Source organism: Rhinolophus ferrumequinum, chromosome 3 (assembly GCF_004115265.2).
Source record: "Rhinolophus ferrumequinum isolate MPI-CBG mRhiFer1 chromosome 3, mRhiFer1_v1.p, whole genome shotgun sequence".
In the NCBI taxonomy this organism is placed as follows: domain Eukaryota; kingdom Metazoa; phylum Chordata; class Mammalia; order Chiroptera; family Rhinolophidae; genus Rhinolophus; species Rhinolophus ferrumequinum.
This window is the reverse complement of record NC_046286.1, coordinates 38,684,046-38,711,285: the sequence shown is the minus strand read 5'-3', so window position 1 is coordinate 38,711,285 and position 27,240 is coordinate 38,684,046. Positions and strand designations below refer to the sequence as shown.

Here is a 27,240-nt window from a genome sequence, read left to right as displayed (position 1 = left end):
GCTCCCAAAGCCTAAAATATTTACCATCTGATCCTTTCCCATCTGACCCTTTACAGATGTTTGCTGACTTCTGCTCTAGGTAACAACATATTTACAAAAGAGGATATCTTTGTTTAATTTAAGTTTTAACTATTAGTTACGGACTAACCAAAGATTGCTACCATGTCAAGTGATTCTCAACTGGGATTGGGGGTGGGGTGGGGCTATGAGAAGGTAGGAAAAGCTCTGACTAGCCCACTGGTCTAAGAGTGAATCTCAGTGGGGTGGTATGAGGGATTTGCATCCATAAAGCAGGCTCTTGCATCTTAGTGGGAGAGGAGATGGAATGTTTATCAAAAGGGGTGTGGATTTAACAGTGGAGCCCTACTGATAAATGTGCGTTTTAAAAAATTCTTATTTTATATTTGTACTCATAAATTTTATGGTATTAACCCTTTAGTGTACCTTGCTTCTCACTTTAAGAATTTAGAATTTTTGTCTTAGAAATACTGAGGTAAATTGGATTGATCACATTGATTTCCTTTAGCCATTGTGGGAGAGAGTATTTAATGCTGTCACTTTATTAGTGTAGTTTTATCTTCTTCTATCCTTAGATTTTTAAAATGTTCCCTTTTATCTATAGTAATTTATGCTTTTGTACTAGTTTGCTTAGTTGTGAGATTGAACTTTAAAACGTTTCTTTTTCTGGCTCAGTTGTCTGTTGAAAATGATTCAAAATGCCTATTTTATAGCTTACTTGCATATTCATATATACATACGTGTGTATTTGAGGCAGTGAGTACTTTGGGGGGCATTATGAATATGGGCTCTGGAGTTAGACTGCCTTGGTTTGACTCATCTCTTCCATCCACTAACTGTGTGTGACCTTGACAAGGTTGTTAATTATTTTAACAACCCTAAGAAGTATGTACTATTATTATTCCTAATAATAAATTATGGTACAGAAGGATAAACAATAGTACATACCTCTTAAGGTTGTTAAAATAATTGAGCTCTTACATGTAAAACTTACCACACTTAACCACAGGCGCGCACTTATTATGCAGCCACTTTGTTAGCTATATTAGTGTTATTAATATTTATCACACATAACTTTATAATTTTTGGGTGTTGAATATCTAAAGAGCTTGAAAGAAGCTCTGGTCATAGAAAGTAATGGGTATATTAGAATTGAAGATGTCAAGTTTGGTTGTTCCCAAATAATAGTGTATAAACAATTACTGAAAATCCAAATGTAGACATTTTGGATAAGGAATTTCATTACAATATCATGTTAAGTTTTCCCTTCAGTTTTAATTTTCTTTTAATTATTTATTAGTATAAATGTTCATTCAAACTGAAAAGCTTAGTATTAAAGATAGGGGTTCTTCCTACTTGGAAAATTAAAAATTATTATGTATAGCCATAAATCAGTTATTTTAAGTTTTTTAAATTTGTTTTTGCATTTTAAATATTGGCCATAGTGACATGGATTAACATTCATGAAGAATAGTATTCAGAAAAAGACAGTCACAAAAGATAATTTTTATTTCTTAAAAGAAGTATTGTGTGTGTGATGCTGTTGGGACCAAAAGGAGATGTGGTCCCAGTTCTCTTCTAGTCTGTGATGAAATTGAGAAGAAAAGCATTAGATCATTGTACTTTTAATTGTATAATCATACATGAGTTAAGAAAAAGTCACCAAGTGTGTGCAACCAAGATAACACACTAAGACTGAATAGAGTAAAGAAAAACAAAGGAAGTTACAGTGGATGGAACATGTGAAGCACATAGAAGAGTTGTCTGTACAAGGGGATGTGAGGGAATGCAGAAAAATACACCACATGGGAAAAGCCTGACAGAAGAAAGTGCAGGTAAAGAACCTGAAAGAAGGCAAGTGTGTTTAAATGTGGAAAATGGGGACTGGAGGGTATAGGGTTGAGAATGTGCCAGATGAAGCAGAGAAATAGGAATGGACCAGAAATGCATTTCAGGCCTTGTAGACCATGTTAAGGATTTGGATCTCCAAAGAGCAAGGAAAGCCTCTGGTGTTTTAAATAGGAGTGACTTGACCAGATAGATGTTTTGGAAAGAGCATTCTAATGCAAATAGAGAATAGATTTGAATGAGGTAGAAGGCATGAGTGGATGTGGAAAAAATGGGACTTTATCGTAAAGGTGATTTGAAATTGGACTGTTGTGGAGATGGGGGGGAGATAGATTTAAGGGTAGGAAGGAAAAGTCAGTTGGACTTGGTAAAACTGCTTGGATATTGGGAATGAGGTGGGAGGGAGGAATGGGCAGTGTGAAAAATCTGACTTCTTGTTTTGAGACTGATAGATGGTGTTGCCATTCACCAAGGTAGGGGACATTTTTTGGGGGGTGTTGCTATCCCCCCAAAAGATTATGGTTTCAGTTTTATATATGTTGAATTGAGGCTTGGAGACTCCAAAGAGAGATTATCTTTTAAGAAAGTTTGATAGGCAAAGCGTAAGCTATAGATGTAAATTTGGGAATCATTGACATAAGGATTGTCCAAGGAGAGAGTATAGAGTGAAAAGAAAAGAATCTGGAACTGGACTCTGGGATCTCAGAACTTAAAGAACTTCACCATTTAATGGCTAGATAGATGTCAGTGGTTTTTGCATATTTTTATATGTTCATTTATCCTACAATTTATTAAGCACTTAACTATAAGTACTACATTTAGGTACGAGTAGAAAGGTAAACAAAATCTAAATCATGTCTATGCAAAACATGGACCAGTAAATTGGCAATTTTAGTATAGTGCAGGGGTTTTATAAACCACCCCCTCCCCGCAAACAGGGCAAGATTATGGTAAGGCCTATATGTGTGCTTTTTGGAGGGGGGGTTGGAGAAGAGGATCATAACTGTCATTAGATTCCCACTGAGGTCCAGGTATCAAAATATATGTGTATTAAAAACAATTAATATGGCATAAGTACTAGGAAGTGCTGGGGAGAGGGGTAAAGGAATATTTGGGAAGGCGTATAATGTGTTATGGAAACACAAAGATAGAATGTCCAAAAAGAGGGGCAGTGGTGGTGTATCAGGTCACATAAGGCAGTGAGGCATAGACCGAGACATGAAAAAGAATGCGATGTGGATGGAGGTGGGTGGGTAAAGAAGATTTCCAGCAGAGGGATCAGCTTGTGTAAAGTCTCAAAAACCAGAAAGCATGAGGAGTTTAAGAAATGAAAGTATCTCTTCTAACTTTAAAATGAAAGTTGATTTTTGAAAAATTGAAATATACTAAACCATTAAGGAAAGATCTAGGGGGGAAAAATGTATCATAATATTTTATTAAAATATGTGATTCTGCTATGAAGATTTTCAGGTTCATTACCTGAAATGTATTTTATCAGAAGACTCTAAAATAGGATCATCACAAAACTAACGTTAATAAGTAATGAACTTTCTGTTAAAGTAAAATTTTTAACAGGAATTTTGATCAATTTAAAGAAGTTACATTAGAATAATTATATTCAAATTTAGAACTGGAAGGGACGCTATAAATATTCTAGATTTTTTTCTTTTAAATTTTATTTTTAAGCAAATTAGGGAAAGTTAAAATATAATTGTAAAAATCCATACTTTGATATATTTTCTTCTGAGTACTTTTTCTGTTTAGCTAATCATACTAGTGTTTGAAAAAGTATGTTTTGACTCAAGATGATATTAGGAGAAAAAAGGAACCTATAGCTAACTGAGTTTGGGAAATTATACATTAAACAAAATTAGTTTTATCTCAGGATTTTTCAGAGGCTTTAATGTCATTGTGCTTTGTGAATCTCCAAAGTGGAGATGGAGTATGTATAATTTGTATTAGAACCTTTTTTCAGAAGTATTCATTCTGTCAATACTTATTGACCATCTACTGTCTGCCAGACTGTACTGTTTTGAATTATCCTACAAAGTTGACAATATGGCTCCATGTTGTCTCCATGACAGGAGTGTATTATGATAAAAAGTAAAGTAAGTTCCTCTTAATTGGCTTCAGTTTAGAAGGATGAATATTAGCTAACTTTTTAGAAATAACATTCATGGTCTTTCTGCAGTTAGAGTATAACAGATATACAAGATGGAGTGAAGTAATTTAAACCCTCACTTCCCCCTCTCCCCCCAAATCAACTATTCATAAAGAATTCATACTAAAATTGCTGTTACTAAATGAACTTGAGTGGCAGTTCTTAACCTTCTTGGCCTTAGAACCCTGTTATATTAATAAAAATTATTGAAGTTCTTTTGTTTATATGGATTATAATCTCAGATTTATCATTTAAATAGTAAAACAAATTTTAAAATTTTATCCATTTAAATATAATAAATTCATTTCATGTTAATATAAGTAATTTTTTAATAACAATTTTCCAAAACAAATTTGTAAGAAGAGTGGCATTGTTTTACATTTTGAGGATCATTTAATGTCTGGTTTAAGAGAGACATTCTTAAATCTGCTTCTGCATTCATTCTGTTGCAACATCACATGTCATGTGGCCTCTGGAAAACGACCCTATACTCCTGAGAAAATGAGAGTGAAAAAGCAAATAATGACTTAGTATTTGTAGTTTTTGCCTAAGGAACCCCTAGGGGTTCCCAGAACAAGTACACTTTGAGAACAGCTGTACTAGAGCACTACAGTGAGAAATTTTTAGTAACTTGATAACCTAAATATAAAGTGATAAAATTATGTGCTTTCTCATTTAATTCTCTTTAGATTACTATGCAAATACTGTCTATTTATTAAAAAGACTTTTGGGGTACATAGTAAAAATATTAGCATTTCATATCTTGGTTTTCAAATTCTAGCTTAAATTAAGCAGTATTTCGAAGTTGTTCCAAAAGTGGTCAATCATTTTGTAGTAGGTAGATTTATTTTATAGTCTAAACATGTCTAAATTAATAGTTGGAATTTGGCCTTTCTCTCTGTAAGGTTTTTGGTAAATAAATTCTAAAATTCAGCATTAGATGTTATATAAGTGATTTTAAATTTTGTAATGAGAACATGAACTAGCAATTTGTTTAATACTTCATTCTGGATATATTCTTTCTAATATCAAGGATACAAAACATTTATAGTTGGATGATTTTTTTGGTTGGAAGTTTTTGAAAATCAAAATGTTAAACTGAAAAAGACCATTTTAGGTTATAATGCTGTATTTTTTTTTCATCATTCAATATTTGCATTGACTAACATCTGTTAATGTATAGCTTGCTATATTTAGATTCCATTAATTCTTTAGTATTTTTCCTCCTTTGGAGTAAATGATGGTTGGGGTAGCTATTCTGTGATTTCGGGTGGTTTTACATAGTAAATGTGAAGTTTTCTTCTAGGTAAAATAAGATGTTGACTAGCCAGAACCAATTACTGTATTTTTAAAAGTATATTTTATTTGCTATAAAGAATTACATCACTTTATTTAGCAAATATTTTATATGTCTTTCATACAATAGGTGAAGTATTACAGACATTTAGCACCTGATCATTTGCTGCAAATATGTCATCGACTAGGACCTCTTCTTGAACAAGAAATTCCGCAAAGTGTTCCTGGAGTACAAACTTTATTAGGAGCTGGAAGACAGTCCTTGCTACGCACAAATAAAAGTATGAAAAATTTCTAATAGGATTTAGACATTATTCTTCTCACTTTTTTCTTTTGTCCTTCCTATCTTTTTATCCATAAAACTGTGTGTGTTTCATAGGTTGCAAGCATGTTGTGTGGAAAGGATCTGCTCTGGCTGCATTGCATTGTGGAAGACCACCTGAGTCTCCAATTAACTATGGTAGCCCACCGAGCATTGGTGAGTTGTTTAAGTTCATTACCAAGTTGATATCCTCTTGGTAAAGAGCTTTTGAAAATAAAAATGTTTTTTAATTACTGTGAAATCAGAGAATTTCATATTATGTACATTAGCATTCAAAGAGGAAAAAGCTGTCAGATTTTTTTCTTACATCAGTGATCTTAACGGTGAAGAAATTACAATATGTAATTGTGGATTGTATATATTATACCTGATGCTGGCTAGTTAGTTCATTGGAATTTTATTTTTACAAAAATTGTTTATTATGTATATTATAGGTTGATTAATGGGCAACTGTATCATAATACACATTATTAGGTACAATGGTGGAAAACAAAAAGTTTGGTTATTTTTTATAAAGTATAGTGCATTTTTTTTTGCCTTTAAAATTTCAAAGAACGAAAACTGATGCAGATAGGGCTTTTTTTTGAAATGCCTACTAGATTCATCCCTTTTACCTTACCAGGCCTTTGTCTTACCTGGATTACTACACATCCTCCAACTAGTCTCTTGCTTCTGATATCTTCTCCGTCTCTTCCTTACAAATAACAGTGTAATATTAATCTTATTTAATTCTACCTTTGCTATGTCACCCTTATTATCAAGGTAGTATAAAGAGGTTAAGATATTCTAATGGTGTCATACTTCTTCTATCACCAAGTCTAAGCTTCTGAATTTCAGGACCTTCGTGTTTTAATCATAGCCTCTTGTCCCACCCCCACCCTCCTGCCTAGTCAGGAATGTTATTCCCCTTCTTTCTTCCATCTTTCCAAATCCTTATTTTTTCCTTTTCTGGATACTTATGCTATTAGGTTGGTGCAAAAGTAAGTGCGGTTTAAAAGGTTAATAATTACAAAAAACGCAATTACTTTTGCACCAATCTAATAATCATCAATATTACAGTTTTGCATAACTTTTGGTTTATGTTTATATATATATTTTTCCATTGTTTTACTTTCAACCTTTTTGTAGCCTTTTATTTTCCATATCTTAAAAATAGCACAGAAGTGACTTTTTAAAAATACAGTATAATGATGTTTGTGTTTTTTCTGGCATATTTTGTCCTTTACGTGTAATTACTGATATATTTGGGTTTAAATTTACTATCTGTCACAACTGGGAAAATGATCTTTTTCTCTGGTTGCTTTTAAGATTTTCTTGTTGGTTTTCTGCAGTTTGTGATATATGTTGGTGTCAATTTTTTTAAATTTATCTTGTTTGAGATTTTTTAGGCTTGTTTATAATGTCTTATTGGCATCAGAAATTTCTCAGCCATTATCTTTTAATATATCCTCTTTACTCCATTCTCTGTCCTCTCCTCTGGGACTCCAGTTAAACAGATGCTAGACTTTTTCATTTTACCTTCTGTTACTCTCTCTTTTATGATTTACATCTTTTTGTCTCTGTGATGCATTCTGGATTGTTTTCTCTGACCTGTTTTCCAAAGGTATCCTATGTGATATTTATATGGTGGGTAATCATGAGTATATTTCTTTTTTAAGCATATGATGACCCTGGTTAAATAATGATTTCTGCGTATAATCTTACTATAAAGAACAACTCTTAAAAAAACAAAGGATTTGAGACATTAGAGCACATTTGCACTTAGAAAATTATACGAGTGGGTAGAATGGTTTTCTTGAAAGAAGGATGAGTTAAAATATAGGAGCTTTTGTCACACAGTTGTAGCTATTTATTTACCTTTGTTTTTTTCTACTACATTGTTAGGTTCTGAAGGATAGATTGTGTTTTTTCTTTTTTTTGTTTTTGGGCACAGCTCACAGTGGCCCATGTGGGGATCGAACCAGCAACCTTAGTGCTACCAGCACCATGCTCTAACCAACGGAGCTAACTGGTCACCCGTAGGATAGGTTGTGTTTTATTGCTCTTTACAGACCCAACTCCTCAGCAATAGTAAATATTAAATGAAGAGGCAGTAGGTAATTGATGTAATTGAGGAACTGGGGTAGGACAAGAAAACTTCAGAAGTGGGAAGGAGTGAAAATAGATAGCTGGAAGAAGCAAGATTTGGTCCAATGATAGCTTTGAGGTAAGGAAGAAAACTGAAGCTGATTTTTAGAAACTTAAGGTATATTAGTGAACTGGGTTATCAATTCATTAAACTTGGAACATTAAAACCCATAACTATACAATTTAAAAAGCGACTCTTGAGCTTATCGCAGTGTTTTCTTACCCTATTTTATTTTATTGTCTGCTTGTAAATCCTGACTACTTTGTACCTCCTACTCCATGATGTAAATTGTGAAAATTGAAGTGGCATTCATTCTCGGGACAGGCGAACCAAAGTGGTCATCTCCTTTCCAGCACTCTAGAATCCCCTTTAATAATGTTTTCAAAAGCAAAACCAAACAAACAAACCCCCAAAGATCCCACCAATCTGTTATCACCAGCTTCTAATTAATTTCTTTTAGAAGACATATGTGAATGTGTACTTGGCATAGCAGCACTTACTTTCAAAGGTATTAAAGAATTTCTGGTATTGTCCTTTTTCCAATCTCCTTAACCACATTATGCCTGTTTTCAGATATAATTTACTCTGCATTTGCCTACGATAATAAACTCTACTTAAATAATAAATGACATAGGTTGGCTGAGATCAGGAAAGTATATACTTAGATACATTAAAGCTCTTTTTAAAGTTAAATTTGGAGATTCATTTAATGATTTAATGCATGTTTATCTTGTGAAAAAGATTGTAATATAGTAATGCAATCTTCTGCTAATTATCTTGTTTGTATTTATTTATTTTTTTACATTTACCATATTAATGAAGTGAACTATTATCTCTAGGATTTCCATACTCATTTTTTTTTTTGTTATTTTGCCTAGGTACTTCCATATCTTTGTTGTTTTACTTGTTTTAGTCTTGGTGAGGAGGGATAAAGGAGTATTGGGGAACCTGATTCTTAGAATGTGTGAGTGTAAGGAAACTATTTTGCCTTGACAAAAAGTTTACCTCACAAACATCCCGTTAATGCTAAGAAGCCTGTGCATTAAAAGAAGTCTTAGATCTCGTCTACCTTTATATTTTTCTCTGAGAAAAGTAGTTTGAACAAAGGCAACAAGGATTCACGTAAATTTAGATCAAATCTTGACTGTGTTTTAGTGTAGATGTGTGGCCTTAGGCAATTATTTTTTTCATTACTTAATCTATAAAATGGGATAATACCTACCAAATCTGGTTATTTGGAGGCTTAAATGAGCTAGCAAAGTGAGGCACAAAGTAGATGACAATAAATGTTACTTTGTGCCCTTTCTTCCTACAGTTATCATTTAATGAGTTATTTTGCTAATAAATCCTGAGTTCTTTTTTGAAGAGAAGTTTCTTTTCCCTTCTAATTGTCACTGTTATATTTTGCCATATTTATGATGCTGTATTTGACTTACTCTAATTGATAATTTCCCTTTACTCTTCCATTCTTTCTTGCCTTCCTCCTTTTTTTTGTGGACAAAAAGCTGATTACAGGATTGATTAACGTTGCAGCCTCCTCCTATTTTAACTAAATTTGGGGCTTTTGTTCATTATAGTTACTGTTACGGAAATTTATTTGTCTTGTTTCTATTTTGGTCAGTTGTTTAAGTTATTGGTGCAGGATGGTACAGAGACCAGATGGTGCTGTAGAAATACACCAACCTGTATTATTTCCCAGATTATCTCCAGTTCTCAAATTATGAATACTTGGTTATTATTTCCTACTAATATCTATATTAGTAATTTCAGAAGGATTATTGTGGCAAGCTTTACAATTGTGGCTCTATAGTGAATTAAATATTACAAGTTCCTGTTTATATAATTCCTTCTCAAATAAAATTGAACCTGAACTCTGATACATTAGAAACAAAACTTAAATAAAATTGATGGCCCTTTTTATTGTTTTATGGCTTTCGAATCAAATCAGATGTGAATTCTTTGTAGCATATCATTCAATCTATTGTCAAATAGGCAGTAGTTATTCTCTGTACGTAGTATAGTATACATTCAAATACTTTAATATACTTAGTCTTTAGGGTTTCCTTTATTATGATTAAATACACTTAAATTCCTTGTATTTTTATCCCTGGTCCTGTTTTTCTCAGCCTTTGATTTTAAGTTAATCTCTTTAGACAATTAAGATTTTCCATATTGCTCTTTTGAGTTCCTTTTGGTAAATTGAGCTATACTTTGTTTAATTAAAAATTAATCAGAATGAATATATACTCAATGTGGAAACTTGGAAAACAGAATGGCTCAAAAATCAGTTCATCTCACTGGTTACCTACTATTAATACTTTGGCGTGTTTCTTTTCAATCTTTTTTTCTAATATTTTGTCTACATAGCCTGCATGGTAAGAGTGTGCTCTTTAGAATCAGACTATCTGAATTCAGACCTGAGCATCACCTCTGGGAAAGTTACATTTTGTCTTTTAGTTTTCTTATTGGTAAGGAGTATTCCCTTATTGGGAGTAACTGTAGCGCCTACCTTAAAATATGGATGAGGGTTAAATGAGAATATATGTAAAGTGCCTTGAACAGTGCCTGGCATGTAGTAAAGCACTCAGTACATATTAGCCATTTATTTTCCAAACCTGCTACAAATCATAATAGTTTCTGTAGCCTTTTTTCTCCCCCCATTCTGTACAGTATTGTATTTTGACGTTCACATACATTGTTAATTGCAGCAATAAGCCTTTTTCTATTTTTAGATTCTAGAAGTCCTTCTAGTAAGAACCTCTTTCTAGCTCCAACCCCTGGTGACTTTTCGTTAGCCATTTTCTCAAGGTATTTGGCTCCTGGCATGCTATATTTTCTCTTTTAGTGAATTATATAGCTATTTTTTTGTGACCTCCACAGTCTCCTTTTCATTAGAACATTTTTATGGTTCTTCAAAATGAATACAGTTTTATGTAATTTTACACCTTATCAAATACCTTAATTACCACACAATATATCTGTCTGATAGAAATTCTGAAATTACCAACACCATATATAGACAACGTTTTTGGACTTGGAATGAACTTGGAAGGTCATTTCTATTTAGAAATTGCCCTCTGAGTGCCTGATTATGGACATAGTATTATTTTGTTCGGAAAACTACAGTTGCCCTCCATTTCCAAGGATTCTGTATCCATGGGTTGAGTACTGTACTGAACAGGTGTAGACTTTTTGTTATTATTTACTGAACAATACAGTGTAACAACTATTTACATAGCATTTACATTGTATTCAAGTAATCTAGAGATGATTTAAAGTATATGGGAGGGTATGTATAGGTTATATGCAAGTACTATGCCATTTTATAAAAGGGACTTGAGTATCCCTGGGGGTTCTGGAACCAATACCCTTGTCTAAAGAGGTAAAGCAGTTTGGAATTTGTTTTCATATGGTCTTGCTGATATGTTTATTGTTATATTTTTGTAGTTTACTCGGGTTTAGTTTATAGGCTTCCAAACTCTTGTTTTATAGTTATGAGTCATTAATCTTACATTTAGAATGCCTTTATTCACACAGATCATGGAGATTAAAATGAAACTTAGGTACTGATTATCCAGAATTTACTCTCTTGTCCTTTAATTTAGGAACTGTTTATGTAGTTATTGATAAATTATAACTACCATGTTTCCCCTAAAATGAGACCTAGCCGGACATTCAGCTCTAATGCATCTTTTGGGGCAAAAGTTAATATAAAACCCAGTCTTCTTTTACTGTAATATAAGACTGGGTATGATATGATATGATATCATATGATATGATATAATACCGGGTCTTATATTAATTTTTTGCTCCAAAAGACGCATTAGAGCTGATTGTCCGGCAAGGTCTTATTTTCGGGGAAACAGGGTAGTTCTGGGATCCTTCATTTCTGATTGTTAAGGGGGAACAGCTTTCTTACATTGGAGTAGACATTGTATAGACTATTATATTGCTCTTAACAGTTAAAAACATTTACAACAACAAAAAAAAACCCTTTACATTTTTGTTAATTCATAGTAATTTAAATTTTTCCCAGTTCGTCTTTTTTTAACGATGGTTAATTTTGGTCTTGGATAATTGACTGCAGTTGTACCATGTGTCCTTGTCCATTTTACAAAGTAGTTAGCAGAAGGAGAAAAAATTCTAAAAATTTTTGAGGGAGATAATGGTATTTCTGTTTCAGTTCTTTTTTATTTGCAGAGATTTTTTATGTATTTTTCTGCTGTCTTAAAAAAGTAGTTACGTGGTTTTTGCAGATGCTCTTTTCTGGCAACTGCTTATTTTTCCTCCTCGAAACTTGATTCAAATGGTACAGGTTTGTATTGTGAGAAAAACTATGGTAATTATGTTAATCTTTTTTTAAAGTCATCTGCATTGAAAACTTGGTCCCAGAAATAGGAAGAAAGCATCCTATTCCTAGATAGAAAGATGTCAGTTGTTTATAAGTGAATGAAATTGAAGTTATATTTTCAACAAATTTTTTTTTAAAGAAACTTTCAGTGATCGTCAAGTTAGATAATGAATTATCAAGACTAAGACATCTTAAAATGGATACATAATGAAGACTAATAGCCAGATAAATGCTACATCATTAATTACAAAATTAAAATTTTAAAACTGGCATGTAAATAGACATGCTGTCAGTGACTTGGCACAGAAATATATGTAAGATAATTTACTCACAATGTAATAAAATAGAGAAGTAATGAAAAGTCTGGGACAAATGGTTGATTATTTGGGAGAGGAAAAAATCTTTAGAGACTCACTTCATATTATATACTAAAACTCCAGATATACTAAGGAATTAAGTGAAAAATTGAAACCACAAAAATGTAAAAGAAAATGTAAGTGGATATTTATACTGTTGGCTGGTAGGAGGACTCTTTATGTTAAAGAAGTAAAGAAATTATAAAAGAAAGGGAAAATATTGGTAGAATTGGCTATGTAAAATTTGTGAACTCTTGAGATGTCAGAAAAACCAGCATAATATGAAAGCAAAGTATATTGTGGAAAATGTTTCTAGCAATAGGATTGGAGAAATTGAAGTTGAGCGAGAGGTTAACTTTCTTGCAGTCAGCCACAGTGTTAAATTTGAACACCAGGATGTTGAACTTAAAGCCTAGCTCTTACTAAGGAATAGAGCGTAACTGTTAACATGCTGATTATGCGGGAAATCTTTGCAAAATTTTAAAAATGATTGCTTTAGGTGCTAGAATTAGGGATTTTTCTTCTGTGTGTTCTTAATTTTCAACATTGAATATGCATTCGTATTATGATTAGAGAAATCAATTCTTGAAAAATAATTAGGTGTGAACTGGGAAAGTGATTTGTGGGAGAATTTGACTTAATCATCCTATTGCCTTGAGAAGTAAAAGATAAGAACCTACTACTGGCTAGCTACATACACAGTTACCTCTGTCTTTAAGAAATTGTGGCCTTTTGTTTATCTCAATAATTAGTTTTGTAGACTTGTGTACATAGATTTTGTTTCAGAGACTCTTCTGAATGATTTGCTTCGAATGACACTTGAAGAGACTGATATTTGAGATGGATAACAGTGATTTCTGGAATGTTTATTTCATTTACTGGTCTATTTACTAGGAAAATTGAGTAAATATGTTTACTTCTCCCTTTCCTTCCAAATTAAATCCATTTAGCATGACAGTTGAAATGAAGAACTATTTAGAGATACATATTTTGCATCTATAATCTGTATGGTAAAGAAATCCTTCATTTTTGTTTTATTCCTAAATCTAGTTGTTTTATTCACATGTAATTTGTTCGTTAAATTCACCAAATATATATTGATCATCTAAGTGCCAGATACCATTGTCAGCTCTTAGACTAATCAAAGAACAAAACAGACGAAATTTTGCCCATATGGAGCTTATTATGTTATAGTGGGGGGAAGCAGGAAATAAACAGTGAACATAATAAGCAAATAAATGTATAGCACTAGGTGATAAGTGATGGAAAAAGAACAAAGGCTGCATAAAGGTGGATTAGGAGTTATGAGTCGTGGTAAGCAATGGGTTACAATTTTCAATTGACTGATCAGGTTAGGCATCTAACCTGATGCGATAAGACATCTGAGAAAAGGTCAAAGGAGTTAGCCAGCCATGTAGGGGAGATATTCAAACCAGAGATAACAGCCAATGCAAAAACCCTAAATTAGGAGCATACCTGATGTGTTGGAAGAATGTGCAAGATTAGAGTGGCTGGAGCAGACCAGGTAAGGGGTAAGAAGTAGCAGGTGAGGTCAGAGAGGTAATGGGAGACCAGATTATGCAGGGCTTTGGTAGACTGATGTGTAATGAATTTGTTATTCTGAATGAAATGAAGAGTATTGCAGTTTTGAGCAGAGGAGTCATGTTGCAGGGCGACCAATTAGGTTGCTTTTGAAATTCACTACAGTCTTACTAGAAGAGGTGACATTTTAACTGGTCCTGGAGGGTAAGAATTTGCCAAGTGAAGAAAATAGACATTTGCTTTGTCAGGCTTAATTTAAGAATATTTCCCATCACCATACTTATGAAAATAAATGTACTTTTAAACCAAAGCCATATATGCTACTTGATTTAAGGTTAAACTATTATAATATCATATAAAGACCTTATTCCTTTGTGACCTCTTCTATCTGTTTCACCATGCTCATTTAGAAAATTGATGTTCTAGTTTAATAAAATTTAAGGAGTTCCTATAGTCCAAGAGACATTTCCTTTTTACTCAAAAATCCAATTAGTCTATTAACAATTTCTTCAGAAAGTGAATAATTGCCATTTGCCTTTCTGCCATAAAACTATAAATTAAATTGAATCATCTTTGTATCTTATTATTAACTACTATTCATTTATATACTTTTTAATTTAATAGGTTCTACACTCAGTTGTAGGAAATATGAATAAGATAGATTTTCTATCCTTAAACTACTTAAGATCTGATAAGGAAGATAGACATTATACAAACGGTGTAGTAAAAGAAAATGTGAGTTCACTAAATGGGAGTCCTAGACCATCCTCTTCTCTACCTTTGTAAAAATTCTCTGCCTTTTCGATCTGGTCAGACCTTCTTCAAATTCAGTCTCCTCAGTTGAACTTGTACTGTTGAACCATACTTATATATATGTTTTTCTAACTCCCTGTATCCAGTTTGAATTACTAACTCATAACCTGGAAACTACATACTTCTCTCTCTCTAGGTTGTGTATTATAGGAATGTTGGATAGGTTCGTAATTTGATTGAGAAGGAGGTCTCTGCTGGGTACCTCCTCCCTTAGGAAACAGTCAGAGTGTAGATATTCAGTAGTTTATTGGTAACGAACCACAACAAAGAATAGTGTGGAAAATAGTTTTAACTATAAGTATTTTTCACTTAATGTTATGTTTCTGGAAAGTTTTACTTGAAAAGTTGACTGTAAAGTAACTTTTCGAAAAGGATAGTCTCTTTTTCAGTTGACTCCCAAAATGAAAATAAAGATTTAATTCCAATTTAGGCAAAGATTCGGTGAAAACTGTTTAAGAGAGCAGTAGCATTTTCTCTCTTTACTTAAGGGAAGTATTTTTTGTTTAGAAAATTCTTCATGTATTCTGATTTTCAAATGGTCTTCATAACAAATTCATTTTTAAAAATTCTGACATACTCAAGTTCTTGATCATCATTAAAATAGTAGTTTCGATATTGTAGTTATCTCTAACAATCATTTTTTATACCTGAACAATGTTAAATATTTTAACAAAATATGACATTTTGAGAATTTTGTAAATTTTCTATGGTGGGAATTAAACTATGTCTTGGTAACACTGTCAGTGTTTATGTTATATGTCGTCACTTTCCTGCAGAACATACAGGTAAGCCTGAGACATCATTGATCCTTAGTGTTTAAGATCATTTGTATCAGGACAATTGATGTCTGGTTTTGTGTGACTCTTGCTCTAAATTAGTTTGGAGCCAAAACACCAGAGGAGTATGTCTTTTACCAGGCCATTTTTGTGCATAAAGAAAAAATGTATCAGGGCTTATTAGAAACTTATTGAATCATTGTTAGGTTATAGTATTAATATAACTAGCTTAAGCCTAAGTATGTTGATTCACAGTTGTTACAGCTTATCTTAGATATTTTTAGATGTTGAAATATTGTTGCATAAAACTAACAGCAAGAGAGATACTCTATTAGACTATAAAATGATTGATGTAATAAAAGAACAGATAAGCATAATGTAATTATTCCTTGAAATATTATTGCTTTAGAATCTGCAAAACATTTTTCAATATATCACCTCACCAGTACTCAAATTTTTTAAAAATATGCAAACATTTATTTTATGTAGATTAAAAAAATTCTGATATTTTTTATGATATAGCTGAAATATTTGTATTTTATCAACTTTAATTGCTAGGCTCTTAATCTAGGTTAAATAGTATTTCTGTATATATTTTTGATTTTCTTTGGGAGTAAATTCAAGTGAGAAACTGTAGTGCTTGTAGTACTAGATGGCAGTCACAGGCAGAAAAAAATCCTTACATTAAAAAATAATCTATGGTGAATAATGTACCTGTAGATCAGTCATCATATATTTATTGAACACCTACTTTGTCCATCATTAACAGTATAGAAAATAAGTACAGTCATAATTTAGATGGAAGAGAATATTTTGGGCTGGAGTCAGCATATCAGGCTTTGGGGTAGAAGATAAATTTCAGTCATATCTTGAAAGATGGTTAAAAGGGGTGAGTTGAAAAAAGAGCAAATAGGTTCTAGAGAAGGTATCATTATATAGTTGTTTGGCAAGATCCCCAGTTTAATTATTTTTCAAAATAATGCAATGAGTTATTTCTCTGTCATTTTTTTTGTAAAATTTTTTTAAAACATCATTTAGCATGTCAAATTTAGAGTGTTCAGGAGTTGTTGGTTGATGAAAAGTAAAAATTACTGGATCCCGTTTTAACTGCATTTGTAAGAAAGCCTATCTCATTTTAAAGAAATAATATCACATAAAATGATTTTGGTTTTTAAAGAGCCCTGACCAGAAAATACACAAGTCTGAATTTTAATCCTAGCTTCGTGCTTTACTTACTTAGTGACTTTAGACAGGTCATTTAATTGAATTTGTAAAATGAGGATTAAAGTACCTAACTTAACTTACTTCAGGTGAAACAAAGTGGTTTTATTGGCTGTTTTGGAGACATTTAACTGGCAGCCATATACATTAGAAAGCATCTTTATTTTTACCAACACATGAGAAATTAGAATATGTGAATTCTTAAGAGATGATAATTAAGAAAATTAATCTGAATTATATTTATTTTTCCCCTTTTTTCTTTGGTAGCGGATACTTTGTTTTCAAGGAGGCTGAATGGGAAATACAGGCTTGAGCGACTTGTTCCAACTGCAGTATATCAGCACATGAAAATGCATAAACGAATTCTTGGACACTTGTCGTCTGTGTACTGTGTAACTTTTGATCGAACTGGCAGACGGATATTTACTGTAAGTAATTTTTAAAATGTCTTAATTCGTGTGAAGAATTGAAGAAACATTGCTTATAGTTGAACTTCAGATAAAACTGTTTTCTTTTAATGAAAAACTGGAAATTTAGCTAATTTAGCTTAACAGAAGCTTTTACTTAAGGCTGGACTTTATCCAAATTTGGAAAATTCCTGAAAGACATTATAGCACAGTCATAGCTATATTATAGTCCTGCATCATGGAGAATCCAGCCTTATATCAAATATGCAGTTTGACATTTTGTAAAATGTCAAACCATAATTTTAATTCTAAACCAAGGACATTTCCAACGTGTGTTAATAAGCAAATTAGAACAGATTATTAAATGTACCTTATTGTATTATCTGTAGACAACCACTTGCTAGTCTATGGGAAAATTTCCTTAAAATAGTGACAGAAAAAATTCTGAGTATATCTAATACGCTTTGCTTATTACCTTTTTTCCTTAACATCTCATTCTTTATGTGATGTATTCAAAGAGGCTCTTGGAGATTATTTGTTATTGCTTCTTTTAACTTGTTGAATGGAGAAAAGCAGAGCTTTTCAACTTTAAGTAAGAAAATTACTGTTGGAAATAGTTTATTTTTAGGTGCCTTAACTATTATGTCCACTAAGGGTAATACTTATACACTAATATGGTTGTACTTATAATTAAATACCACCCTGTGGGCTGAAGGTACTGCACTCATTCACAAAGCCCTTACTTTCCTTTGAAATAAGAAAATGGGAAATGGAAGTTAAAATGGAAATTCTTATCTCTGTCTTTGAAGAGACCAGTTGCAGATTTTACACAGTTTAGATAATTATAGATTTCTCTTTTAAGTAAACATGCTTGTAAACTGAGATTTATTTATATCTACTTTTTCTCTACTTATACACCCAGTCATCTGTAAAACAGTTAAACAGCAGGATGTAGGAAAAGATTTTTATACATATCTTTTCCCTGGCTCTAACCCACTTCAGGCATTTGCAGATCATTTCCTACCTTATATTCTCTCCCCTTTCACCTTCTCTTTTATCTCCATTGTTCTTCATAAAGCAAGATAAAAGTGAAATATTTTAAATTTCTGACAGAGTGGAGAACAGGTATCTGTATATTTGCTAAAGTGTTTAATATACCTACAACAGTAATTTGCTCTCAATAATTGAAAATTACATTTAGCCTTTTCAGGTTCAATATACTAATACCTAAATTCAACTCTCAATACAAAGTAAATTAGGCATTTTTAATGTTTAAAAGAATTTTCAAAAATAGTAATAAACTGAAGTAATGAGAAAGAAGCATTACATTGTGTTTGTACTTCATTTTGGTGCGTCTAAAGTATGCCATTGCATTGAGATTATAAAAAATGTATTAACTTTTCACTTAATTTTTTTTGTTTGTGAAGTACCTTGTGGGAATTCTTTCTTTAAAAACAATGAGGATGGTAAGCATTTGGTGGTTGTGTTTTATGAAGCATTGCGTGTGTTTTGATTTGAATTAGGTACGTAATCTAGAGTTTTTTGAAGGGAAATGCCGTGAAATAGTATGCTTTTGCTATCTCGTGAATTTTGTTAGAGTGGTAGGTACAGAGTTGAAAGATTGAAAGAGCCCCACTCTAAACTAGCAGTTGTTAGCAAACTACTGCCCTGGGTCAAATCTAGCTTGCCACCTGTTTTAGTAAATAAAATTTTATTCAAACACAGCCATGCTCAGTTCATGTATTGTTTATGGTTGCTTTTATACTGCAACAACAGAGTTGAGTAGTTATGACTGCAAAGCCTAAAATAATTATTTGGCCCTATACAGAAAAAATTTGCAGCCCCTGTTGCTATTCCTACTTTTAAGAGCACATGATTTTGGGAACAGGAATGAATGTGAAGAGGAAGCTGTTTTCAGATTATTGTCCTTTAGTTGATGATGCATAAAGAAAAAAAAATCATCACTGTATTATTTTATATGGTCTCACCAAGAATCTGAAAATGTTGATGTTTTTACATAGGTGATAGTTTATTAAAATTATGCCAAAGTCACTCTCGTATGTAATTTTTTATTGGTAATTTGCAGTTAGATTCCAACTTGTTTCCTTGTGATAAAACTGGCAAAGATATGAAAGCACTGTTATTTCAAATTTTCTTTTATTTTTATGATTATCATCTCAAGTGGCTCTTAGGGTACACGTGTTCACTGTTTATATCATATAAAGTGGGATGGCTGTTGGGTGTTCCCTTTTCCATTGGGAACACACTAGCCTCTGACTAATGATTTGAAAAATCAGCCTTGAAAACTGATAAAGTTAAGGCTTTAGGATAGTAGATCATGAATGACCAGTGAAAGATTCCTGTGAGAGAGCACACTTAGTATTTATTGGAATAACAATTCAGTAATAGACCAACTGGTATTTCCTATTTATGTATTTGGTATCTTAAGATCTTGCACATTTATTTCTAACGTTCTTACGTAGATATATTTGAAAACTTTTTCCAAGGGACTAATTCTCTTGAGTCCTTTCTGAGTAGGAACAGCCAGAGGCAGTATAGATAGCACAATGGTTAAGAACATCAGCTTGGTATTAGGGGCTCTTAGTTCAACTCACACTTCCTTGTAGTGCAGTTTGGACAGCTGACCTCACCCCTTTAATCTTCAGTTTCTCATCTCTTAAAAAAAGAGGGAGGGGAAGAGACAATAGTACCAACTCCATGGGAGTTTTGTGGAATTACATGAAATAATGCATAAAATTAGTATAGAACGAGATATATAGTAAGCAGTCATTAAGTTTTACCTGCTGCTATTAATTTTATAGTTTTAAATAAATCTTATCCATTTTATTTTCTTATCCAACTAAGATCTTATTTATAAATAGTATACAAGATTTAAACTGAAATCATTATAATTGATAAATTCCGTATTAGGATAATTTGCCAGTATTTTGTACTAGAAATATTTTAATAATAGATGTTTCCTAGTAGAATAGTGAGAAGAATCCAGGGAGGAAGGTAGCATAATTACCAAGTCCGACTTGCTCTTCAGTTCTCTCTTAGGTTTTAAACTTTTGTGCATGATTTCAGAATCATTGCCTCAAATAATATTTACCAAAGAAAAGCAAAGTTAGTTATCTCTCAGGAAGAAGCCATTCGCTCAGAATACCAAAGTATGTTGAGGACCATATAAAAAGATATTTCCCCCCATTTCAGAAACAAAATGTATCTCTCTCTTCAAATTAAGGCAAAGAAGCATAAAATATTTTCATAAATGTAGTAAGTTATAATAAAGACTCTGAGGTTATGTGCATTCCTTTAACAAACTTCAGTCTTTTAGGAGCCACTGTTGTAAACACTTAGGATACAGAAATGAAAGACATAGTATCTGTCCCTGGTAAGTTCATAGATGGTCAACAAATAATATTGATACAATGTCATAAGATAGAGTTTGCATAAGAAACTGAGATGTAGGAGAGAGGGACCTAATCCAGTGTGTAGTGGGTAATGGTAAGAGAAAGTTTCTAGAGAAGTGGCAGCTGAATTGAGCTAGAGATTGCAGATTTAGGGAAAGACATTTATAAACTGAGAGAGAATGTAATATGCAATTCTGTATTATTGATATGGCAAAGAATAAATATGGATTTATCATTAAGCATGAGCTAGAAATGGTGGGGGACAAAATCATCAAGATTTTTTTTGACATATTAAGGAGTGTTTTTTTTCCCTGAAGGCAATGGAGAGAAAATGACAAATTTAGACAGAAGAGTGAGTAGAATTTCTCTTTGTAATGATCCCTTTGACATTATTAAATAGGATGGATTGAAACTAAGTCTGTATACGGAGGAATTCGTTCCTGGCAGTGATCCATGAAAGAAATCATCAGGGCTTGAACAGATCGACAGTGGAAGTAGGGATGGAATTAACAGATTAAAAGTAGAATCTCTAGGATTTAAGAAATTCATTTGAATATAGGGAGGAATTAAGAGGGAACAGTGTCGGATGACATGTTTTTAACTTGTGTGACTGGTTAGAAAGTTCTGTCACTTATATGGGTAGGGATTTAAGTGAAGAAGTTTGTGAGGGTAGGACGTGTTGAATTTGAGATACTCATGAGGATAGCCAAATAGAAATGTTCAACAGGCAGTGGGAGTTCAGCAGTGAGATACAGGCTAGAAGATTCAGCTTGGGAATCAGTGAATATGGAAATTAACTATGTATGTAATGAAAGAAGCCTGAAACTTCAGCTTTAAAAGCAGGCCAAAGACAAGGAAAGCTGCCTAAAGAGGCCAGAGAAAAATTTTTAAAAATGTAGTGTCTTAACAAGCCAAATGATTAGTATTTCATGAAACATGAAAGCCTAAAGTAAAATTACAACTGAAAGACATCTTTTGAATTTGGCAATACTATTAATGACCTTGACAAAAAAAAAAAAATTTAGGGATGGGAGTGAGATTACAATGCACTCAGGAGGGACTGGGAATTGAAAAACGGAAGAGACTTAATCTGTACTTATCTTCCAAAAAGCTTGACAGTTAAAAAAAAAAGATAGTCTGTTTTCTGAATATGGAGCACTACTGTTGAACTTTATATTTCCATTATATTTTCCTACTATGTTGCAATAAATTTGTTTAGATGTCTGTCTCTATTAAGTTGTGAGCTTCTTAATAGTAAAGATTTTTTCTTAAACCTTTTTGTGACTGTATTGTCTTACAGAGTATCTGGTGCATACCGTAGGCATACAGCAAATGATGAACGAATCAACTAGTCAGAGGGAAAAAAAAATGACCTTTTTTCAAGAAACTCAGACTCTATTGGGGAGATACATACAAATGTCTGTAGGACAAAATCCCTTCTGTGCTTTTCATTTACAGTGGTTATTTTCTGTACTCCAAACTTTCAAAGCCCATTTATGACTTAGAGACTTTGTACTAGCTATTCCTTTTGCCTGGAATTATCTCTTCCCAAAATATTCCTGTGGCTGATTACTAGCAGTTCTCTGTTCAAATACCACTTTCTTAGACTCTCTTCCCTGACTACCTTCCCTCCCCATGCTCCACCGTTGTCTATCTCATTACTGAATTTTTCTTACAATATGTTTCACTCTCTGGAGTTCTTATTTTTAAAACTTGTTTTTTATTGTATCTTTTACTAAGCTCTGTGAAGACAGAGACCTTGACTATCTTACCGTGTTTCCCTGAAAATAAGACCTAACCGGACCATCAGCTCTAATGCGTCTTTTGGAGCAAAAATTAATACAAGACCCGGTCTTATTTTACTATAATGTAAGACCGGGTCTTGTATTAATTTTTGCTCCAAAAGACGCATTAGAGCTGATGGTCCGGTTAGGTCTTATTTTCAGGGAAACACGGTATTACTGTTGACTAAAATAGGAATCCATGAGTCTGTTCTATTTCAAATAAGTAGATGAATAAGTGAGAGAGATGGCAAAACTCTTCTTTACAGTAGGATGCCAATAATTTATAAAGAATGATGATTTACAACCATCATAATGGTGTTGATTCATTTGTGTGTCATCAGTGAAGGCTAAGATTGGTAGAGGATCTTGGTGTGAAGGTCTTGGCATAATTGTGCAGTATGTTCCACAAGATAATCAAACAGGAAAAAATTTTCAACTTTATAGGGAGCAAACCTTGGAAACACTAACATGACAAAGTTAACTTCATTAGCAGTGGGATGGGTTGGCAATGTGTCCTCTAAAGTGGTGCACTGAGAAAAACACAGCATCTTGTCTGTGGGATTCTAAGTCAATATGACCTGTGTCTGGTCATGAAGAAACATTTTAGATAGACTGAGGTTCAGGGTCATCCTACAGAATGGAAAGGGTCTGTATTCTTTATAAATTTCTGAGGACATGAAACAGAAAGCCTAAGGAAGTAATCCAGATTGAAGAAGACTGGAGACAATATAACTAAAATGTCACCTGGGATCCTGGGCCAAATAGGAAAAGACATTGTTGGGATAATTGACAATTTGAATGGATCCTGAGGATTGAATAGCAGTTTTATAAATACTGATTTCCCAACCTGCGTAGATGTGTGTCCTCATTTTATAGAAATACACCCTGCAATATTTAGAAGTGATGAGGCATCAAGTCTGCGGACTACTGTTAAATGGTACAGCAAAAGACTAGAGGTAGAGTGTGTGTGTGTGACAGAGAGATAGAAAGATAGAGGAAGGGAAGAAAGGTGGTGATGGAGCAAATGTAGTGAATTGTTAACAGTTGATGAATCTGGGTGATGGAGATTTGGAAGACATTGGTACTATTCTTGAAAACTCTTAAGTTTGAAATTTAAAATTATTTTTTTAAAGTGCATGAGAGGTAGTGTAGGAATGATGGTGAATATTCAGTAAGTTTGTTAGTAATGGAAAGGAGAGCTAGAGTATGGTAATTCATAAGAAGATAAATTTGTGAAAAATTGTGTGAGTGAAGGGGAAGGAACTAGGAGAACCTGACTTTAAAGATATGAGGAGATAATTCATATGCACTGGTCTTTAAGGAGGATAGATAGATCAATAGAATGATGAAGATGGGATGTATAAAGAGCAATTTATTTTGACTATATTTAGTTAATTGGATTCACAATGAACAGATCCTACTTGTCCATGCGAAATATTTTATCTGCTAAGAGTCTTGGTTAGAAAATGAGATTAGGTTTTAGAGGTGAGTGATAAAGCCTGGTAACAGGAAAAGAGTGATGAAGAGAGACCAGTTAGGGATAAAAATGATTGCTAATTAGCCTTACCCCCCCGACCCCCAATAAATAGTGGATTCATGAATTTGCAATGTTGCAGATTTAGTGTGCTTATCTTTTCTGTAACGGTCCTTGGCATCCTGGGAGCAGAATCGGAGCAACTGATGATTAGACTGATACAAGGTAAATCATTGGTGGTTTAAGTGGACCGGGAGTGAGAAAACTGGGCATGTGTTGAAATGATTGACAATGAAGTTTAGGGTAATTTGTAAGGGAAATGAAACAGATCTGATAGATTGGTAAGAAAGAAAATCAATGGTCTTTTCTTGAAAAAAGCATTGAACTAAATTTAGATTGTAAGCAATTTTTATCTGCCTGAAGGGCAGGGTACTTTTTAGCTTGAATAAGAAAATGATCTTGTAGCATACATAATAGTATACGTGACATTTTTGGCATTTAATTCTGTTTGTTCTAATGACATCAAGAGATGAAATGTGACTTACAAAGCTATGTGGTAATAGCAAGAAAAATTAGAGTTTGCTTTGTTGCTTCTGCCAAGGAGCATCAAATTCTCCAAGATACAAGTTAAAAAATTACATAATTTCGTTTATTTTCGTGTCAAGGTAATAATCTTTGGTTGGTCTTCACAATTGATGCTTCTCTTAGTAGGGAAAGGTTTCTTTCTCTTTTTTTTTTAATATGCAAGCAGGGTTTACTAGTGATACGTTCTCAGGGAATAGAACAGGCCTCGCTGAGGAGTGGGGAGAGAGAGAAGCCTAGGTCCCTGGTATTAGTGATAATGTTCTTGGGGAAGACAACGGGCTTAGCCGAGGTGGGAGAGAGAGGCATAGGCTCCCGGTATTAGTGAGAGAGACAGAGAGAGAGAACGAGACAGAGACAAGGAGTGAGACAGAACAAGACAGAGAGAGAGCAGGTGAGAGGGTGAGAGAGATCTTTATAATTTTAAGGTAATCTGAGCAGAAGTAACCTGCTGTAATGTTTCCAAATGTGTGTAGTTTTCTACTTGCAGAAGTCAAACTTTCTGTTTGCAGAAGTCAAACAGTAAATTGTCATTTACTGTTCCGTCCTGTAAAGTACTTTCTCTAGCTTTTAGTTTAAATAAATAAATGCATAAGTAAGTAGTTCAATTAAACCCTTTAAAACTCGCCTTTCAGAAACTATTAACTTTGGGGGGTATAGATAGACTTTAGGTTCTGCTTTAGTTTTCACATAGCATTTAAGTGATTCAAAGCCCTGTGTCTGAAGTTTTTTCATGATGTTTTCATATAAGTAGGTAGGACATTTTTTTTAGAGATTGAGGAGAATTTTGATACCCAAATACATGATAAAGTAGAAAATGTCGCAGAAACTTGTGGAGCTTTTCTTTACCAGAATACCAAAGCCAGATGTGTACCAGATGTTGCCTAAGCATTATCTATGGAGAATGTCAATATTTGTTTTTATTTACCTGATTTTTACCTCAAACTTTATTTGGAAAATAAACTGCAATTTCCGAAAGGGATTCACAAAATAGCAACTTTTTTTTGGATAGACTAAAAGAAAGGAACTGCCCACAATGTTACATCCTGTTGTATGCTGGAAGGAAAAGTCATTGGTGTCACTATCTCCATAGTCTACTTAAAAGTATTAAAAGAAATAACAGTGATTCTGAAGTATCTGATTCAATTTATTTTCTCTATCCTAGGCTAAGGAGCATTGATTGTCTTAAAGGCACAGGGTTTTATCATTGTATGCATGGCTTCTATAGGTGTGGTGGTGGACTAAGCAAATTTATAGGTACTTCAAACTAAATTCTTATTCTTAGGCAAATCTAATGTTTGTTTAAGTCCCATGCCAGGCCTTTTCACAATATCTACATCGTTGTTTTTTCAGGATACAGATAAGGTACTTTTTTCAGCTTCCTTGACTTTGTTGTTACATTGACAAGATTTCTTGATGTTTTTAAAAAAAAAGGCACTGTTAATTTGGTGTCACATTTTGTTTGGGGATTTAAGTAAACTAAAGCTATATATTCTTTTTGTTGTAATTTTTTTTTTCAGTTTATGCTAGTTTTAATAACATACTAGTGAGCAGTCTTTCACAGTAATGATGAGAGTTTTACATTTCTGAAAAATGAGACTAGTGATCCACAGCTGTCTTATGTTTCCTTGGCATTAAATACTGGCTTAATATTTTAATTTGATTTAAAAATAAATTCCAAAACAAGTATTTTCAACTTTGCACCTTGCTAGCTCATGGTTTTCTTAAAAGTTATTGTGGCTAAAATAGTATGGTGACCATGTCTTGTCTACTTAAAATTCTTTAGTAGCTACTTCACCAGTCATTCAAACTCCTTAACAGATATTTACAACTGTTATGTTCCTCAGATGAAACCTCTTCCGCTTAATTTCTTGTTATTTCCACTTACATTTTCTACTCCCAACTTTTCTCACCATGCCAATCCTCAGTCCCAGCAGCAACATGTAGATATTATTCAAAACAGAATTGACAACACAGAAATTAAACCCACATATACACGGGCAAATAATTTTCAGCAATGGACCCAAGAACATACAATGGAGAAAAGAAAGTCTCTTCAATAAATGGTACTGGGAAAATTGGAAAGTCACATGCAAAAGAATGAAACTAGACTGCTATATGTCACCATACAACAAAATTAACTCAAAATGGATCAAAGACCTAAATATAAAACTTGAAGCAATAAATTACATAGAAGAAAGCATAGGTACTAAATTTCAATACCGTGGGTTTAGAAGGATTTTATGAATTTGACATCAAAGGCAAAGGGAGTAAAAGCAAAAATAAATAAATGGGACTATATCCAATAAAAAGCTTCTGCAAAGCAAAAGAAACTATCAATAAAACAGTGGCAACCAGCTGAATGGGAGAAGATATTTGCAAACAATACCTCTGATAGGGAGCTAATGTCTAAAATATATAAAGAACTCAGACAACTCAACGACAACAAAAAAAACAAACAATCCAATGAAAAATGGGCAGAGGACTTGAACAGACACTTCTCCCAAGAAGACATACAAACGGCCAACAGATACATGAAAAGATGTTCAACTTCACGAGCTATTAAGGAAATGCAAATCAAAAACACAATGAGATACCACTGCACACTGGTTAGAATGGCTTTTATCAAGAAGACAAGTAATAATATTGGAGAGGCTAGGAGTGGAGAAAAAGGAGCCCTTGTACACTGCTGGTGGTAATGTAATTGGTCCAGGCACTTATGGAAAACAGTATGGAAGTTCCTCAAAA

At 33.1% G+C, this 27,240-nt stretch overlaps 1 protein-coding gene across 1 annotated transcript in view; it reads left to right on the top strand.

Annotated features, from left to right (window-relative positions):
• PHIP (pleckstrin homology domain interacting protein) overlaps nt 1–27,240 on the top strand; it is a 117,145-nt gene that overhangs the window by 9,556 nt on the left and 80,349 nt on the right. Inside the window, exons 5-7 of the mRNA XM_033102445.1 lie at nt 5,454–5,604; nt 5,703–5,801; nt 17,100–17,260. Coding sequence (XP_032958336.1) covers nt 5,454–5,604; nt 5,703–5,801; nt 17,100–17,260 — 411 coding nt within the window. The remainder of the gene's footprint in view (nt 1–5,453; nt 5,605–5,702; nt 5,802–17,099; nt 17,261–27,240) is intronic.